Here is a 19,491-nt window from a genome sequence, read left to right on the forward strand (position 1 = left end):
TCAAAAATCGGGCGGGTTAATAAAAACAACATTCATGAAATATCGCTGTGTGTGTGGCTCGGAGCTTCAGTTCTTCATTAACTCTTTACGTAAAACGAAACTCCTCCACCAATCTCGGTGTTAGCAGTATTTTTGCCAGGATATTCATTTATTCTTGAGGAACATCGTCCACCGGAACAACCGGTCCGAAAGCACGGAGAAAGCTTTTGCGCGCGTGTCGGAAAAGCACGATCGATTATCGGTGGCGCACGGTTTTTGGGGCGCGCCCGCGAGTAGTGTTGTGTGCGTGCGCGATTCAGGTGTGTGCGTGTGATCTTCAGTCAGGGGTGTGGTGTGTACGTACCCCGTTTTGTGTAAGCTTCGCGATCGTCCCGAAAGTGAACTGCGCGCGGTTGTGGCATCTTAATTGATAAAACCGAACCAGTGACACACCTGTTTGATCGCCTTCGATCGTCCATCTTGCGCGAGGTGAGGATCATTTGTGGCCGCCACTGCGTAGTGTTTGTGTGAAACGCGTGTGCTAACACGGTAAAGAAGTAACTCATCCCCGGCGTCGTGTTGAAAAATGAGAAAGCCAAGAAGCCCAATGTCCAGCGCTCACCGGAATGCTGGGGCGCTGCTGCTGGTGCTAGCGATCGCCGTGGTCAGCGGCCAGCGTACACCGACTATATCCTACATAACACAGGAACAGATCAAGGATATTGGCGGCACGGTTGATATGGAGTGTTCGGTACAGTACGCCAGCGATTACTCGGTGCACTGGATCAAGACGAGCAACGATCGGTCGGACGTGGTGTTCCTGTCGACCGGAAGCTCGCTGGTGCTGAAGGATTCGCGCTTCTCGCTCCGCTACGACCTGTCGTCCACGTCCTACACGCTGCAGATCAAGGACATCCAGGAGACGGATGCCGGCATCTACCAGTGTCAGGTGGTGCTGTCGGTGACGAACAAGATCACCGCCGAGGTGCCCCTGCACGTCCGCCGGCCCCCGATCATCTCCGACAACTCCACGCAATCGATCGTCGTTTCGGAGGGCCAACCCGCCCAGATGGAGTGCTACGCGTCCGGGTACCCGGTCCCGCAGATCACCTGGCGGCGCGAAAACAACGCCATTCTACCGACGGGTAAGCTACCGATCACGGTGAGTCACGCCTTCGTCAACGACGAAGCAACGTGACCACTTGTTGCACCGTTTTCACACACATTTCAAGCGCGGTACCACCGTGAGAAACAGTGCACGTAACTATCGATCGTGGATCGATATAAAAAAACTTCACTTTATGGCGGTGCATGATCTCATTACGAGCTGGTGGTTATTAAACTATTCCTAACGGCGTCGAAAGATGAGTCATTCCGTTTCGTCGACGTAAGTGCCGCAAGCATAGCAATTTCCACCAGGTCCGTGTCATTGTCTGGTGGCCCATTTTGGTTCCGCATGGTGTTTTCTCTTTTGTTGTTTGAATGTTACTTCGAATTTCGGAACCGTCCCCGGGCACAGGTGCATTTCGGAGGAGTTTCCCATGACGCAGACGATTAGTCTTACGGTGCATTCTTCAAGAAAGGCCGCAGACAAAACGTTCTTTAAATCTCCTAAAAAAAGGATCTAAAGGTCGAGGTTACTCTTCGGTGCTACAGTCTTTTCCCTGGATTACCCGGTTCCCAACAATAGTTGCAGTTGGCGGCGTTTGGTGATGGATTACGGCAAAGTTCGCCCTCTCGACCCTGAGGCCGAACCAACCGAGCCGTGTCCATTTTCTGTTGCCTTTTTCCAGATGACGGAGCCGCCGCCCCGACCGTAAGAGTGGCAGCCAGAGTGACTGAGCCGTGAAGATCTAACACAATTGAACCGATTGTTAATTTCTGCTTTTTCCGTGACAAGAGTACGGCCGGACCACGCCACATGCGGCTTTGTGGGGCCACTTTGGAGACGCCAGTCTGTGTTACGGATATGCCCAAAAGTATAATGTAATGAAACTGATTTCTGTTTTCAATTCAAGAAAAGAGGCTACGCTCGACACTTAGCTGAGAATAGGGTGTTTTGAGGTGTTTGTAACTTAACCAAACATACAGTTGTGGGCAACACTGTATTTTTACCGTTCTTGCGTCCTTGTTGATGTTATTGTTTCTCATTTCTCTTGTACAACACTGTGTTGTTTTCCTTCCGATGTCCGCTCGTCGTACAACGTACTCTGGAGCTCTCATTTTCGCATTAAGTAAATGTTATTTAAAACAGACGGAAGGGTCCGGGCCCTGATGCGTCAGACAACTCGCGAGACGCTCGGCTCGCGACATTACGAATTAAAGCATATTCAATTGATGATATCACGGGTGATAGCTCTGACGGAGAGCAGTAGGCGCGCCTTGCAAATGCGATGGTGATCGTACTTGGCGACGACAAACCGAAACTGTCAAAGACACGAAGGACTGCACCGCACATTCTTGGCATCATTGGCACGCCAAGAAAGATGAGATAACAACGGCGGCGTTTGGTGAGCAGCATTCCCGGTTGATCCGTAGCCCGTAGTTTTAAGTGAATTCGTTCTACTTCATAGATGCCCAGTGGGAGGACGCGCACACATTCCGGGTTATGCAAATTGAAGAATGCGTGGAAGGTCCCGCGAAATGCCACCGAGTCTAGAGGTTAATGTTCATCGCGCAATAATGGCGTTCCTAGTTGGTGCTCAGAGTGCACTACGATAAGTCAATTACCGAGAACCATCCGAAGCAGATCGCGTAGCCTATGTGTGTGTGCTGTGTGCGAAGCAATCAAAGGAACCCTTTCCTAAGTTTGCCATCTTTTTCGAGTGAATAATTTAGTTCCGCCAATCAATATTTTCTTTCCATAATTACACACCGGCCGTCACGATGGCTGGCCAACCCCCCGTTTGGTTTTCAATGAAAGTATGCATTTTCCATTCACCATAGCGACTGCCGCGATTGCGATCCGGTGGCCGACGATGATATGGCTCCGAAGCACGCCACCCCGAGCGGGAGGAGATTTCGCATCTGAATCTACGGCAGCCCATTACACCTGCCCGGTGCACCCCGGGCGCGGGTTCACAAGGGGATGCATGTGGTTCCATTTTGCACGCACACACCGCACCCTGCTTCCCCCTGGCCAATGTAAATGCAAATGTTTTGCTTCAATTATGCAACAGCAGAAAACGGTGAAGGATCCAGAAAAAATGGAGGGATTGATTGGAACCACTTGGGGTTGGCTAACTGTTGGCCGTAAAATAAAACAACAGTTGCAATGGGTTTGGGTTTGTGTGTGTCTATTGCATTTGGATTTCATACTTGTGAAGACATGAATTTAATATTTAATATACGACGACCGCTGTTCCCGCGGAGTCTAACCAATTTACAACCCGGAGGCCGATCGGCAGTTCCCGATTCCGCTACGGTGCACGAAAATTAACACCTCCCTTCCTCCGGTGTATTCATCCCCATCGTGTGCATCGGGGTCCCTCTTTCTATCCCGTAATTCCATTTCTTCTGATGTTGCCCGGTGTTATGAAAAGTTATGACACCTTCTAGTTCTGTTTGGGGTCACCTTTTAAGTCACATCCCGGACCGCCGGCGGAATATCTGGTGGAGGTTGACAGACAACGAGCGTGTCCTGCAGAGTTTGTCCACGCGTTCACGTTCGACGAGACCATCGTAATCCATCGTAAAACCTACTCCGACTCCGAAAAGTAACAAATAGTTTCATTCCGGGAGGCCGTAAACAGTAACAATAGAGAACGGGGGCGAACCTGAGCAGCCGACCCCTATGACCGAACATTCTGCTCTCTGGAGCATCCACGGAGTCGGAAAATTATTTATTACAAAACAAAAAAAGGCACCGAAGGCAAACAACCGACGGACAGAGCAAAACATCGCCAGCGCGCGCGCCCTCCATGTGGCAGCCGCCCCACCCGCATTGGCCGCGAAAGGCGGAATATGGAAATGAGCGGCCCCCTTGAGCCGCCGCGCGCATTCTGGAGGCGTCCTCCGCCCGCGGGCCGAGTTTGGGTACGGTTTTCTGTGTTTAAAAATATTCTAACTTTCACCTTTTTCCCTTGCCGTTGCCAGATCACCTTCGCCCGCTCTGTGTGCTTGTGTGTTGGTAGAGAACTTGAGGAACTGGTTGCCACGCCGTCCGGTTCCCCGCTCGGTCTCTCTCGTAACGATCCGTCCCGCAGGCGCGGCCGTACCAGAACCCACCAGCCTAGCGCTTGTTGGCCTCGGCCCGTTTTTCTTCGGCCATTCTTCGGTGTGTGTGTGTGTGTGGGACCCACCCATGACATTGGGAACCTTCGTGCCCGTAGTGTTGGCGCAAAAAGGCCGCACACCTCCCAAGGCGGATGGCGGACAACTTTTCTCCCGTTACAAAAAGGGAGCCACCGCGCGCAGCACCACAGTGCTGCGGGATGCAGAACCGGTTTGGCTCCATTCAGGTTTTTCGAAAATGGTGCTGCGGCCGCCTTGCTGCTGTTGCTGCCGCGACCGCAATAATTTCGCGCCAAACGCGCAAACATCGCCCGGCGATGTTTTCTGGATCAAAACGCTGCTATGAAGTCTCAGAACCCAAGAAGCTTTCGTCTGGGAGTGTGCGGGGCTGGATGTCCCTAGCTCCGTGTAGGAGTTGCCCGCCCCGCCCCCCAAAAAGCCGATCGAAGAGAGTTGGCCGACGACGACGACGGCCCTTTTGATTAATGATCACATCCGGCCCGCGCCGTGTTCTTCTTTTTGGTGCATCCTCTCCCCGAACCTGGGCGTTAGATAAATAGACGTTAATTTGAAAGCTCATCGTGGTGGAGCGGTGGCGGCGCAGACCGAATCTCTCCGACGCACGGGTGGTTCCCGGTTTCCCCGGCGAACAACCCGCGGAAGCTCATTAAACGATGATTACGTGGCAGAGATTCGTGCCTTCGTCGGGTCTTCCTAACTTCCTAACCCAAGAAAGAAAAACGGCACTTTGCTTGGGCGTTGGCGAAGCGGGCGAAGATCGGTGACCTCGGCGTCGGCGGCGTGTGCCACACGACGTGTGTTCCTTATGCGTCAAAGAATGCTGTGTTGCATCGCGGCAACCCACCTTGGTTAACGGTTCCCCATTACTCCGCTTTAAAAAATGCAAATTAGAGCACGCCAGGCATCGCGTTGAGATGATCAGATGATCCACCACATCGCTGAAGAAGATCGCAATCAGTGGCGTAATCTACCATTACGCCGCTCTCCGTGCCCCAACCCGGGTAACCCAAGATACCGTGCTGGCCGCCCGGAGATTATAATTCAATCGATTAGTCGTCGGTTTTTGCGGTCAGCCAGCCAGCCGGCCAGCGGATGGGAACCTCTCCGAGGCCGAGCCCCTCGTGGTGGAACGAAGGGGCCATCGAGCCTGAAATCTTCGTAACTGTTTTCCGATAGATTATATGCCATCGGTGACACACGGCCGAGCGATAGAAGGCACAGGAGAGAACGTGTTTTCCAAAGTGCAACGAAGCGACCGGAGCAGCAGGCAACATTATCGAGCGCATCGGGCACAGGTCGACGACTCTTTACCGAACCCCCGGCCCATGGATGGACGGATGGTTGTAACGGCCCCGCCGTTCTCGTTTCGATTTCTCGATTCACGGCGCTCGATTGCATCCGTACGGCGGCGGCGGAGCATCGGGTGGGCCCGCCACATTGTTATGTACAGCTGGTCTGCTGCGGCCCCCCGTCGTCGTCGCCCATTAGAATGTTGTGGAGCGGCCGCGGCGTGGTGAAGGTGTTCAGATTTATGCTTCTTCCAGCACACACCAAGACACGGCTCGCTGCTGCTGCAATGCGGCTGAAGCTGAGTCTCTTTGTTCCCCGCGCCCGGGTGTCGTCATTTATTCCGCCATTTAACGGAGAGTCGGAGAGTGTGATTAGCACTAGAGGAACCCGTCTGTGTCTGTGTGTGTTTGAGGGCCCCGAAAGGGCGCAGTAACTAGTAACGTAGGCCGTCACGTATTCTACCGTTCACTCCTTTGTTTGTTTCAACTTCGACTTCGACTTCTTGTAGGCCTCTGTGCGTGAAGGAGGACGAGGAGGAGAAGGAGCAGGAAAGTGCCTAATTGTTTGTCATCATACCACAGCGCGTTGGGCCCTGGGCCTTGGGTGTAACACTACTTGGCTCCCACAGCCACACACACCGATCAGTGGACCGATCGATGCGTAACGCGCGATAACTGTCCGGCCAGCCAGCCAGCCGAGAGCCACGCCGGCCACGCCAAAAGGCGACGCACGAACGACACATCGATTATGAATTCTGCGTTGGCTTCACCATAATTGCCCCAATTAAGTGTCGCCCATTCTCGCCGGGCGGGGCCCGTGGCGCATGAAAACCGCGCGAAACCGCGCTCAGCCCTGCCTGTGGGCAGCGATAAAAACTGACCCGCCAGAGAGCGGGCCGGAGCTCTCCGCCGTGGGTCGCCGGGGCCAATCATCATTATTTAAGACGAAGACGACACGCCGCCATGATGATGGCAGCTGACGGAACGCGCGGAACAAACAGGGGACACTAATCTGGGGCGAACGCAACGCATTAACAGATCGACAGCGATGACGCTGACGGAAGATCAACAATCAATTTGCAACGGGTGGAGAGACCGATCAGAGTTTACGGAATGTGTCCGAATACTTTTCGAAGCGGCCGGTCACAAAATTAACCGGAAGTCGGACCGAAAAAGCCAAGATTAGTGGAATAATCGTGCTTTTGTGCTGAACCATCGCCAACCATTTTTGCGCTTTCGGATGTTTGGGGCGTGCGACTCACGGAAACTGGGCTGTGACCTCCCGTTATCTGTGCCGACTTTTGACACCTTTCGGTGCGCGTTATTGTTCGACGCTCGAAACTTTCTTAATCGTTCCCGCGGCGCGCGCGCCGTCGGACTAGTGCTTTACGAGGCAGCCAGCCAGTTTCAGGAGCATAATTAAAGAAGCAAAGTTTGGACGGCCCAGGGCAGGGAGAGCGAGAGAGAGAAAAGGGAAAACCGTGATCGCTACTTGTTGGGGCCACGGCCACGCTTCTCGGTCGTCCCCGGTACCGTGGTTAAGCATAATTTCACTAGAAAGTAAGGCCTAGTTTTGGGGCAACTACTTTTGCTTTTCGGAACGGACCTCGAAACGCTGAAACATTGGCTGTTGTTGGCCAAAATCTCGGCCTGTATCCAACGAGGGCCAGGCACGCAACCACGAACGCGATGGCCGCGCGAAAAGTGACCGCCATTCGGCGCCATTTGCAAATCATAAACCGGCTCTCTCGACTGCTCGATTACGTGCTACGGATGATTGACATTGAATATGTGTGTAGGTAATTGGCACCGGCCGGCGAACCGGCCAACCGCTGGCAGCCCAGCCCTACCAGAGCCCTAGTTGATCCTCCGTTTTTTTTTGTCGTCCGTTTGTCCCTCTCGCACCGTTTGTGACGATTTTACAATGTCGATTTCATACCAATTACCCTTGTAACTAATATACTTCCCATTATGCTGCGCCCGAAGTACTCGGCCCCGCGGGGATCAAGCACTTCGGAGATCCTCCCTTCCGTTTTGCGAACGAGGCCCCGAGACCGAGAGGGAAGGGCCCTTCGTGTTAACCCCCTCGTAAGGACCCCGGTTAAATTTGAATTGCGAAACAAATAGAAATCTCAACCGGCGTGGAGAGAGAGAGAGAGTTCACTCTGTGAAGGGAGTGGCCCCTTTTCGGTTCGCCCTTCTCTGCCTCTCTCTATCGCTGTGAAAAAGCGGATCGTAAACTTGGAATTGCCCTCCTCCGGTGCACCCGGATGCTAATCGGGAATCGGGTTCTCATATAAAGTTTATTAGGTTATCAAAATAGTTTTACTGCACGCTCTGGTCACGGGGCGCGGACCATAAAACGTTTGTGGACTGCACTCTTACAACGGGGACGCTACTGCTACACACAGAGAAGGGGTCAGCTTGCCGGTGTGTCGTTGTAGCCCTTTCGTTTGGTTTCGTGTTCGTCCGAGGCATTCCGAGATTTTTTAGGAAACCCCTCTCGTGCTCTCTCTCGCGTCTGACACGTTGTTGCAGATCGTTCAGCATCGCGCGGTGCATCATGATGGCTCGGTGCTCTAGCTTCCGGTGCTAGCATCGCACGGAAATTAGCTATTCATAACAATTAATAGGGACTCGGTTCGGGTCGGTCTGGTATGGGGCGAACCCGTAGCCGAATGGCTTTGATTTTGAGCAATTGTAGCTACTTTACCTACCTTCGCCAGCGGGATAGCTGTGCCCCTGTTCCGTGCCGCAATTAACCACATTTTGAATGCAAAAAAGGGTCCTGTCCTGATGGCGGCATCGGTGGCTCAAAGCGAAACACGTTCCCAGTTCCAAAATTTGTTCCCGTCCCGTCGCTTTGGTGGTGGCGTACCTGCGCAGGATCGATGATTCGAAATGGCGCGCCGCGCACACATTCTTCACTCGCCCGGAGCTGTCCAAATATTTTTTTAGGACGGCACAAAAAGGGATCATGCATTACAGCGAACCGTTCCGGTCCGCGTTCTCGGCTGGGCCTATCTCGCCCTCGCTCTCTCTCCCTCTCACGTGTCCTTTTTCATTTGTGGCCAACCGTGAGGGATTTCCCACATGCCATTCGTTCCACCTTTCGGAGAGTTTTTTCTCCGTTTTTAAATATTTTCGTTTCCAACCGTTTTTGTACCCGTCCACGACCGATCCCCAGGATTCAACATTGCGCTCCGTAAACATTGGCGATTGCGAAATGTTTATTTTACACGGTCCCTTCGATCGGTCCGCCGTTTTTTCGTTGAGGAGAGAAATTCGTCGATCAGTAAGGATCGAGCGCAGAACGGACGTTAACATTCTGTTGCCAGCCAATAATCGTCAGCCAGGGAGTGACGATGACAGGATGAGTTTTCCTATTTTTTTTGTCAACCAGCAATTCAACCATCGAGTCCGCGTTCTCGTTTTAGGGAAGCCTAGAGAAATGCAATCGCAACACAATAGATCGTTAATTGGGACTGACATCTCTTCGGTCACCGCCGCCGCCGCCGGATCCATTAACCGAATCCGGCGTGAAGCGGATAATTTATCCAGTTTTTCAGCATCATCCCGCTCTTAACGAGCACCCGTCAACCGCAGGGTCCAGGTGAATTAAGTGATGCAAAACACCCCAGACAAGGCTTCGACTTGTCGACTGACAATGTGCGGGTTTGCCCTCATAAACATCGTTAGGCTTAGGGCGACCACCAGGGGACCGTGCTGCGTCGTGTTCAGCAGCAGGAGCAGCAGCAAAAAAAGCCAGAATTTATGCACCTTTCCGAATATTTCGTCAATTTCGGTGACCGAAACCGGGCGTTACTGTGCTATTTCGGTGCATTTTCCGACCCAAAATCGAACCCCGGAACAGTGTTATGGGTGCCATAATCGTTTTATGGTCACCGACCAGGCGCGTATGGTGCAGTAAAAAAGAAATAGATTTCAAACCCTCCGAAAAACCTTCGGAACAACGCACTCGTGGCGGCGTGACGTGTAGCGAGTGGCCCTCCTAGAGCTGTGGTGGGGGCTGTGGTTTTCCATTCCGTTTTCCAAGAACGTTCCAGTCAACTGCCTCCTGCGCGCCCCAGGTTTTTTTATTGCCTGCGGCCACATAAATCGATCAACATATTCTCTCGCTCCTTCCTCGCCGTCGTAGAGTTATCCGCGAGGCCGCACAACATGCGCGACGTCTCACGACACTAATGGCCGGTGCCAATATTTACATACAGAAGGACTCCGCTGCCGCATATGTCCTTCCTGGGTACTACCGGGACTCGCGTCGCGTCCTGACGCGCCCCGTGCGGGAGTCCCGGGAGTTTGCGATCAACCTTTGGGTGGCAACAAAGAAGGGTCCAACTCAATTACGCGCCGCGCACCTTATGGCGTTTGCGGTCCGTCTACCTGTCGTCTACCCTTGTAGAGGTAAAAAAGGATAACAGCCCTCCGTTGACCACACCGGCAAGGAAGTGGAAAATAATAATGATCCGCCGTGCAGTCGGCTGGCGACATCCAGACTAGACATCCGACAACCGTTTACGACCACCAACCTGACGGCGAACCAACCCCACGCCAGACGCCGCGCGAAGCGGAAGCGCGTCACTAAGTGCGGCCATATTTTTTTTGTCGGCTTTGGGTTTCCCTTTAGTCGACAATCTGTCTCTCTTTCTAGTACATAAGCAACGTTGTGCCACGGGGAACTCCTTGTGATCCCCCCGCCGCGGACCGCGATGAAGGCGACGAAGAACCGGGGAATACATTTCACGCCAAAGTGAACTCTAATCACGCAACGTGCCCCGCGTTTAGGTGAACTAATGTGTCCCTATTTGAGTTTTTCCAGCACTCGGACCAGTGGCGGCGCATCGAGTCATTTCCTTATCCAGTAATTTGTTATTTTCCCCCCACTGTCCTCTCTCGAGAACTGAAAACCGCACCCAAGCGCCACCGCATGTCCAGGAAGGTGAACCGAGCGAAACAATTTAGATAGTTTCTAATTAGCGACCATAAACACCCAGCACTGGGTGGTTGGTTGGTGTGTAAATGTGTGTAAAAAACAAAAGTTTTCCGGGGATGACCCCGGGATGGGCCGCCCCGCACCGGGTGGTTACATTCAGTTTGATTAAAATCCCGAAAAACTTTGCCTAATTAGGCGATCGTCGTCCGACCGGTTCCAGCCATGCTGTTTCGGACCTTATTGTGTCACGCAACCGGCGCCGGACCGTTGATTATATGCGTTCGTCGTTGTTATAACTTCGTCGTAACCGTGTGTGCGTAAAGGTCGGAAATTGTTACAAAATCCACACGCGGAGTCTTCTGGGAGGCTTTATGAGCACCGCGAAGGGCACAACACCCTCGAGACCCTACAGAGCACGTGAGGTTTCGTTGGGGTAGGATGGCCAATAAAGGGTGTCCCGTCGTAGCATTGATTCAAATTTGCTAATTGCATTGCACACTTTTGTCCTCCCGGCGCCGGCGGAACGAATTCCGGATCGCCTCCGGGGAATCAGCGTGCTGCCGTTGCGAAGGCGGCAGCATAACGTTATCAATCGATGGGTAATTGAATTAAACATCAAACATTGATAAACTCCCGCAGAGGAACTCGGTAACGCTTCTTGCAAAACTCTTGCGCAAAAAAATGGCCCGTGAGCCACAACCCAGAGAGAGATGACTCATTTCTGAGCCACCGTCACCGTATCGAGGGTGAATGAATAAATCATCCTTTGCACATAAAACGCGAAGGTGCTTATTAACCTGCTCCTGATGAATATTTGATACGGCTGGGTACCCAGTCAAAACGGCGGCACCGGTTAGGTTTTGCGTGCCACCAGAAACGAACGTCGGCGGAATCCTTTTTTGTGCGTTATCATGGCGCACCTCCTGATTCTAACGGTGGCCGCCAATGTCTTAATGTAGCCCCCGTTCGATATTGGTTTCAGTTTCGCGTGAGGACCATAATTTTCTGCTATCTGTATCGCTGATGGCGACAGAAATATTGGCGCCCAAGTCGGTTCCCCCCTCGGTAGATTTTAAAAGATCCGACTGTGTGTCCCGTCCCGTCGCATAGATTGACCAGTCACGATAATTAGTCCGCTGCGTGGCCAGTAGTACTGCATTCTGCGACCACCACCACCACCAGACACACACACGCCAGAGCAGAGAGTTGCAGACCCGTAGCCCTCCAGTGCGGTCGATTTGATAATTGTAATTAATTAAATTTTCATTGCTTGGCCGGTGGCGGACCACGGGAACGGGGTTCGGATTGCACATATGCTGTGACACAGCTACTCCTCGCGTTACGCGTGGTCAACAATCTGCCAGCTGGTGTGGGATGAGAGGACATCGACGCATTGGTAGCAGCTTGCGAACGACGACGATTCACTCACACAGGTTCGGTTGGTCGGTCCGTCCATAACTTTGTCGTTCGCTGTGGCGTTTCCTTGTTTTTTATGTGTGTTGCTGCCCCAACCAAGAACCGCTGCACCGCACCTGCTGCAGCAGTAAACAGACACCCCGAGTACCACCACTGAGTTATCCTTTTTTATGGACCTTCGTTTCGATAGGTGCCCCGAGGTCCTTGCTTGTGCGCGAGGCTTGGGTGATGAATCGCAGCCCTCACAGCCAAAAGGGGGAAAAAGCATATTTTTTCTGTTAGGCCCAAAGAAAATAACTCAGTCTGTGTCTGTGTTCGTCGGGGGACGTTTTATTTGCTCTGCTGTGTACTCTCTGCCATATTCGATTCCCCCTTTCGATCCGATGTGTTGTTTAAAACTTTGTAGCTCGCCATAATTTAAAATGAGTTAATGGTCCGTCGGATGTTTTCGCCTGCAACTCGTAACCCTCGTAACGTAACCCTAAATTATTATTCAGTTTGATTCGAATTTGTTTAAATTTTCAATTTACAATTGAGCACGATCGCTAAACACAGTTTAATAACCGGAAGTAAGTGACCCAAACACATTTGAGTGTTTGTATAAATTATTCATAATTTTAAAAAGTCAACAGAAAACATTCTGCAGACTCAGAGTTGAATGACAGTTCGGTTGTCAAACTCGACAAACGAGTGACAGCTTGGTGCCAATCGGTGACCACCCTGTACACTGTGAAATTTGCATAAATTTGTGCCAATCCCTATAAATTCTACAACCCAAACCAATCGACAACGCGTTGTGGAAGTCTTTCGCCATGGTCATAAAACATCCCGTAGAGAGGAGATCAATTCAAACAACCGGTGGCGGTTGACAGTTGTTTGCCGACGCCGACTAAGACCCGTATGCCAACTCTCTGTGATACGTTACCCACCTCACATGGTTGACTCGTCCATCGGCGAAACGTCCGCTCCCTGGAACAGCCATCATCAGCCCCTTCGTCCGACACCGATCCGAATGGAACCCAAAAACTACCTTGGACATATGCTGGTGGTGGCGGCGGCGAACCCCCATGATCGAAATGTGTCGCGAGAGGCGCGAAAAGCTGAAACACTCCCGGGGCCCAAACACACGATCCTGACAACGATAGGCAGGCCTGCTTGGGTTTTGAAGGGTCGCGTGGCTTCTAAAGGGCAAAAAATCGTTAGCCATCGATTCGTAGGATACCCTCAGCACTCTGGCTCTGGCTACGGTGTGCTGCGTGTGTATTGGGACAGCAACATCATCTCGAGCGAGTCACTCGAACGCAAACAAAACTGGGCCCGGCCCGACGTTAATTTATGAGCGCACACACAAATGCGATTCCAATGATACGCGAACCATTTCGGTCCTTCCGCCGGGTCCGGTCGAAAGGGAAAGTCGTTAGGACGACGACGACGACGGCCAACGGCACTTTGAACTCAATCGAAGGACCCGATTGTCCCTGCGGCGGGCTGCGGGGTGTCCTTGTTGCAACAAACGTGGCTGTGTGTGTTTTTGAGGTTGTGTTGTGGGATTGCTTTAGCTCGCAGGGACAAATGGCACGACTTCCGGCAGCCGGGGCCCGCGCCGTTAGGTCGATTATTCCTTTCGCTTTCGAACCGCCGTGCCCCCCTGTCGACCGAAATCGGTTGCCAATCGTACCTGCAGAAGGCGCTGCATTCGTGTTGTATCTCCCTTCCGGGGTGTTACGGGAGATAGCAGCGATGGCGACGAACCTTACAAATAAAAAAGGCTACAACAGTGGGAAAGCACACCTTCCGGCGGGGCACGCATTACGTGTTTGGGGGTGTGGTTTCCGGTGCCGTTTTTTACCTTATATCCTTTTTATCAATCAGGAATCAAGGTTGGTGTTTGCTCTAGAGATTACAAAATGGAGTTCAGGAACTAAATACTTTTCAGCAAGAAGGATTACTTTGATCCGTTTGCCGACAAAACACTTGGCATCTGCCATGGGCCGCTATAATCTAACTGCCAAACTCCTAATCACGAAGCATAGTAGGCTGCAATTGAATGTCAAAAAGTCTGTATTTATTCTTCTAAATCGCCCAAATAGTATTATTTGTTTGGAAGGAATTCATGGTGCACCACAATCAAAGAATCCCCATTTCCTGTTTGGTTTTGGTACTAGAGTAGTACTACAAAAATGATGCTAGCCCTGTTGGTCACTTCACTTGTCCTAGTCCCACCGAACAATGGCTCTCTCGGACCATCCGAGTACACCGTGCTACCGTGATTGGGAGAAATATTGTTTCCTGTGCCATCCACTGTGCCACACTCGCTTTCGCTGCTGCACGCTTCGATAGGTCGCGAATAACAACGAGAACCCGCCTTCGGTATCTAGGCTTCCATTTCCCGTCGACTCTCTCTACCAACCGGGGGCCGGCCGGTCGATTGATGCACTGTCCCGATGAAGAGCAAAATAAGGGTCATCTAGGCGCTGATGCAATGGTACACGGTTTTGCACAGCAAAACGCATCCAAGCATGCCGCGCGAGTGCATTTTTGCATTTGCGGAGTGTGCACATTTGGAGTGTGCCATTTTGGAGGCGACGGTAGCCCATCTGTTGCCTGACGGCTGCGGCTCCGGCTTGGATTGGTGACAACGAGTACACGAAAATCTCTAACTAATTAGCTCTCGTTTCTGTGATTGCTGTTGGCTGGCGGTGCACCCGAATCGGTCGGGTTCGAAAGCCGGGTAGAGCCGGGTGTGGAACCATAACCTCATTCTCATCAACAACTCGAGCGGGGCGAGTATTGGTCAATCGTGCCAAACAATGGAACGACAAATTGGGTTTCACATTTTAAACCAATTTAGCCGGCTGAGAGTCCCTCCAGTGAGGGAGTTACAGAACCCCAGACAAACCCATAAATCCTGCCACGTGTGCGATAGTTGGCAACTTTCCTGTTTCTGTTGCTGCAACTCCAGTAATCATACGTTCGGAACGCGCGCACGACGGCCATTTCTTCCGGTTGATAATTAAATGAATTCAAGAGGACAAAAAATTCGACGCTTCGGAGAGAGCAAAAAAAAAACAACACCCGAGGCAGCTGGTTCTTCTCGTGTGAGAGCTAATTCCGTCATAGAAACCTATCATTATTTTCCCCGGTCCCCTGGGGGTTAAATTGCAAGCTGCTGCACTCTACATCCCGCACCCCGGAACGGTGCAATGCGAATCCGTAAATTTAAAACCAACAGAGCCGAGCCGAAGCCGGGTCTCGATCTTAACTTTCGTTAATCCTTTTGCATCCGGCTTTGTACCCAGGTCGGCGGCGGCGGCCAACCCAAGTGATCCAATTCGACTGATCCTTTTTACGAAACAAACGAACCGAATCGAACGGCGCGAGGTCCTATTGTGGGTCGCCATTATTTGGTGCATCTTTTTTCGGGACAAAAATGACAAATGGGAACGAAAATCGGAAAACACAGGATGAGGCATGCTAAGTGGATTAAACGGGCCGCCGCCGCCGTGTGATAGAGCGTAACTGATGCAGAGAAAATCGTCCCGTAGAGGGGCCATGTTCCAGAGTATCCTTTGGTGAACTAATATTGGCGAAATTGGCGAACGACGGTCGCGTTCGTAAAATTGGTTTTGACTATCGAGCCGGATTCTCTCTGGGGTCCACCGATCCGAATGTGAAAAGGAGTGCCGGGCGGACTTCCGGGCATGACAAACAACCGAACGCGAACGATCGGGATGCGAATTGCATTTGCATTTGTTCTTTCGGATTGTCCGCCGGGGGTTGTCTGGGTTGTTTGCAGGCACGCCGCAGCGCATCTGGTGTCCGGTCTTTCCCGCCGTGCGGCCGTGCGCGCGTGAGTCCTTGACATAAGTGGATTATGTCACCGTGCCTCATCCCGACGGCTGTGTGCATCTTCTCGCCGCCACTGCCGAGGGCTATAAGCCGACACCGCCGGGAGACGGCCGGGGGACACGGATCGTTTGCCATCCGGAAGTGCAATAATCGGCACTGTAAAGACACCCGGGGTTCGGGTTCGGTGTCGGATCGGTCGTTGAAGTTTATCGTTTTGTTTCATTTTTGGTCCTTTTTTTTCGGCTTCGGCGTCCCCTCTCGACCTCGCCCCGTGAGAGGTGTGAGCTTTATCGATGAAGCACGGAATGAATCACGATCAGCACGACACAATCAGAGAAGGGACAAGCGGCGTGCCGCGCGACGATGGACCAGTGGGAAAACACGGCTACAACCAACGGCCGGTCGTTTGAAGCGGAGTAATAAAATTCCCGTCCGCGTGCACCCGAACCCGAGAATCGACGCGCGTTTTATGGGTGACAATTTCAGCTGTCCCGTTTCGGTGTCATCAAGTACCGGGCAGGGTTACGCGACACTTCAGACTTTCAGAGGATTACCGCACCGAACACAGAACTGCTGGGGCCGGGGTCTCGGGGCCATTCCAGAACGACACTCATCAAAATGCAACAACCGTACGGCACGGAGCAAGATCATCGTGTTCGTTGAAATGTACAAACAAACCGACGCGCCCTGGAGAGGCAAGAACAAGAAGACGATGGGAGATGGGATCGGACCCGTTCGATTGGGGACTGGGGCGACAAAGCACTCGTGACGTTCAGAAAACCAATAATCAACATTTGCCCGCGCGACCCGAAAGAAAGACGGTTCTAATTTAAATATGCGTCCGCGACGAAGGCGTACGCTCCGGATGACTCTTTCTACGGTCGATGTGAAGTGTGTTTACCATGCAATTGAACCGTCGAAGGGAAAAGTGGTGTTATTGCCTCATGTATCAGACGGCCCAAGGGAGGACATATCAGCGATCTGCCATCAGCGAATGGCGGAGAATTAGGGCGCCCTGGAAGCGAGCTCTGTTGAAACTTGAAACGGCACCTCACCGGAGAAGTTGCTAAAATCGCCCCAGATGCCCAAGAGGCTGTGTGTGTGTGTGTGGTACCATTTAGGGCCGATAAGTATCAATTCACACCATTCCTACCCGAGAACACAGTATGATAGCAAAAGTATCATATTACCCCGTCGTCGTCACAAGCGCCGCGGTCCCGCGGGAAGCCACGGTGTATCAATTTTTCGGTATTTAAATCCACAAAACCGACCAAATCAAACCAAACAAGATTGTGTCACCCGATAATCCGACGACGATGGCGGGGGAAGTTCTGGTTTATTTCATAATCCCATCGACGGTTGCCGACAGTTAACAGGCGGCGGGTCCGCGGGTGCCACACAATTTTTACGATCGCTGGCGAACGAAGGGAGAAAATTAACAGAACACGCCGCTCTGTGGCGCAGAGGGTTACATTTTACGAGTCTCATCTCAAGTGGTCTCGGCCAACTTATTGGTCAATTTGTGGTTCAATTGCATTTTCGGTATGTCGGGGTTACACAAGCGACTTCCAACGAACTTTGGAAAGACGAACACACGATCTACACGAACGATCGACCCGATTTAAAATGCGTGTATGTCTGTTAATTTGATAGCGGAAATTAATCGCCTTTATGGTTCTATTTTTAGTTGTACTCCGACGCTGCCGTTACCTTTAATTGGCCATTCGGATGCGCGCGCCCGGTGCAAGAGCGTGTCACGCAATATAATTTAACCCGGACAGGAACGCCGCCGGACAGCAACCCCGAAACACAATCGGTTCCGGCCCGTTAGGTCCTGTGTGACACTTTTCCAGTGGCCGCCGACGTAATAAAACATGGAAAATGTTTTGCATTCCACCCGAAGCCACCCTTCTAAGAGACCGGCCGGTCGACCGGGGTTGACAGTGACAAATAACGAACATTTCCACTGGGTCGCCGGGGGTCGCCGGGGTCGGTACGGCGAAAGAACCGTTTTAATGCATTATCATTGGTCTGCACGTGAAACACACGCTCTGGGTGACGTAACAAATTAAACGCATTCCCAACCTCAACAACATCGGAAATGGACTGGTCCGGTGGTTCACGTGCTGTGCGCCACGCTCTAGGCCGGGGCTCGGATGCGTTTATTTTCTTATTTTCCCCCTTTTTTTTGTTATTTGGTTGGTATCATTTGCCACTAACACTCATTACTATTCATGATCGAGGTGTTTCTAGGGGAAAGGTACCCCAAACGAGGGTGGCCTCTGCGTGCGCTCTGCTCAGTGACTCGTGGCACCGTTCGGGACTCTCGTAATCAGCAACGCGCGCACCGCACCGGACAGTGCGCTCGGTTGTGGTGCCCCCTCGGGACATCATCATCTTTCGTCCGACCGGAAGCCATTTCTCATGCGCTCCGGGGACCAAGGTTCCCAAGAAGCTTTGAATTCCAAAACCCCGCGCGCTGCGGCATCTGCACGTTGGGCATTTTTTGGCCTGGTTTTTGTTACTTTTGCTCACAGACACACAAATTATGCGGCATTAAACGGTTGCAATAAATTAATTTTTATGGTTCCCACTCATGATTGTTTAATAATTTGTCTCTTCGTTCTCTCCGTAGGTGGCGCAACGTACTCGGGCAACGTGCTCAACATTAACACGGTGCGCAAGGAGGATCGCGGCACGTACTACTGCGTGGCGGACAACGGCGTGAGCCGCGGTGACCGGCGTAACGTGAATCTGGAGGTAGAGTTTGCGCCCGTCGTGACGGTGCCTCGGCCGCGCGTCGAACAGGCACTACAGTACGACATGGATCTCGAGTGCCACATCGAGGCGTACCCGCCACCGGCCATTCGCTGGCTGAAGGACAGCGTGCAGCTATCGAGCAACCAGCACTACTCGCTGTCGCAGTTCGCCACGGCCGACGAGTTCACCGACTCGACGCTCCGTGTCATCACGGCCGAGAAGCGCCAGTACGGCCAGTACATCTGCCAGGCCACGAACAAGCTGGGCGATGCGGAGGGCCGCGTCGAGTTTACCGAGTCCGTCATTCCCGTGTGTCCACCGGCCTGCGGACAGGCGCGTTACGGTGGCGGTGCCAGTGCGGTCTCAGTTTCGTTCCTTCTTCTTCCGGTGGCCACACTGCTAACGATCGTGGCCACCGCGGCCGCCACCGCCACCGTACGGCTCACGAACCGTTCATAGATTGCACCGGAAGAAGATAAGAATGGCGTCGTCACACCCCCCAACACAGGCGGTGCCGAAATCAACCCCCGAAGGACAACCTCCTCTCCACAGCAGCCTCCGCCGGATTGAATGATATCGATCGACACTACGACCAGAGTACAATCACACTCTCATACAACGCTAAATATTGCTACTGCTTTGTATACGCTGTGACACAAGGTGGAACGAAGCCACATATTGAGGAACGGATTCAGCAGGAGTCCGTATCCCGGTCCGTATCGGAAGCCCTGTGTAGGCACATCACATATCTTATATGAGAACAGGCGCACGAGAAAGGTGCCACAGCACTTTATGAATCCTTCCCTCCCCCCCGACGAGTTTTCTTCCCATCCAAATCTGTAAGGCGAGACACTGTGGCAACAACAGGAGGATGCAATCCTGCTGTGCTCCGTTTGTTGGGCTCTCAGTTGCGGGCGCGTGGACTAAGGACTAAGAGTAAACACACGAAATCAATCGATTCCCTCCAACGGTATCTGTGAGAGCATGATA

At 52.3% G+C, this 19,491-nt stretch overlaps 1 protein-coding gene across 1 annotated transcript; it reads left to right on the top strand.

Moving 5' to 3' along the window:
• The first annotated feature begins 214 nt into the window (after positions 1-214).
• Positions 215-19,300, top strand: LOC128269278 (lachesin). Its single transcript, XM_053006696.1, has 2 exons — positions 215-1,124; positions 18,377-19,300. The coding sequence occupies exons 1-2, from the start codon at positions 566-568 to the stop codon at positions 18,958-18,960; spliced, it is 1,143 nt and encodes a 380-aa protein (XP_052862656.1). The 5' UTR covers positions 215-565; the 3' UTR covers positions 18,961-19,300.
• The last annotated feature ends 191 nt before the right edge of the window (positions 19,301-19,491 follow it).

This window comes from Anopheles cruzii, chromosome 2, assembly GCF_943734635.1.
Source record: "Anopheles cruzii chromosome 2, idAnoCruzAS_RS32_06, whole genome shotgun sequence".
Classification (NCBI taxonomy): domain Eukaryota; kingdom Metazoa; phylum Arthropoda; class Insecta; order Diptera; family Culicidae; genus Anopheles; species Anopheles cruzii.

What these genes read in the sequence shown, in the direction of transcription:
- LOC128269278 (XM_053006696.1), top strand. Translation starts at nt 566, where the DNA reads ATGAGAAAGCCAAGAAGCCCAATGTCCAGCGCTCACCGGAATGCTGGG. An exon ending in CAACGCCATTCTACCGACGG is followed by an intron (nt 1,125 to 18,376) that starts GTAAGCTACCGA and finishes TTCTCTCCGTAG; the next exon opens with GTGGCGCAACGTACTCGGGC.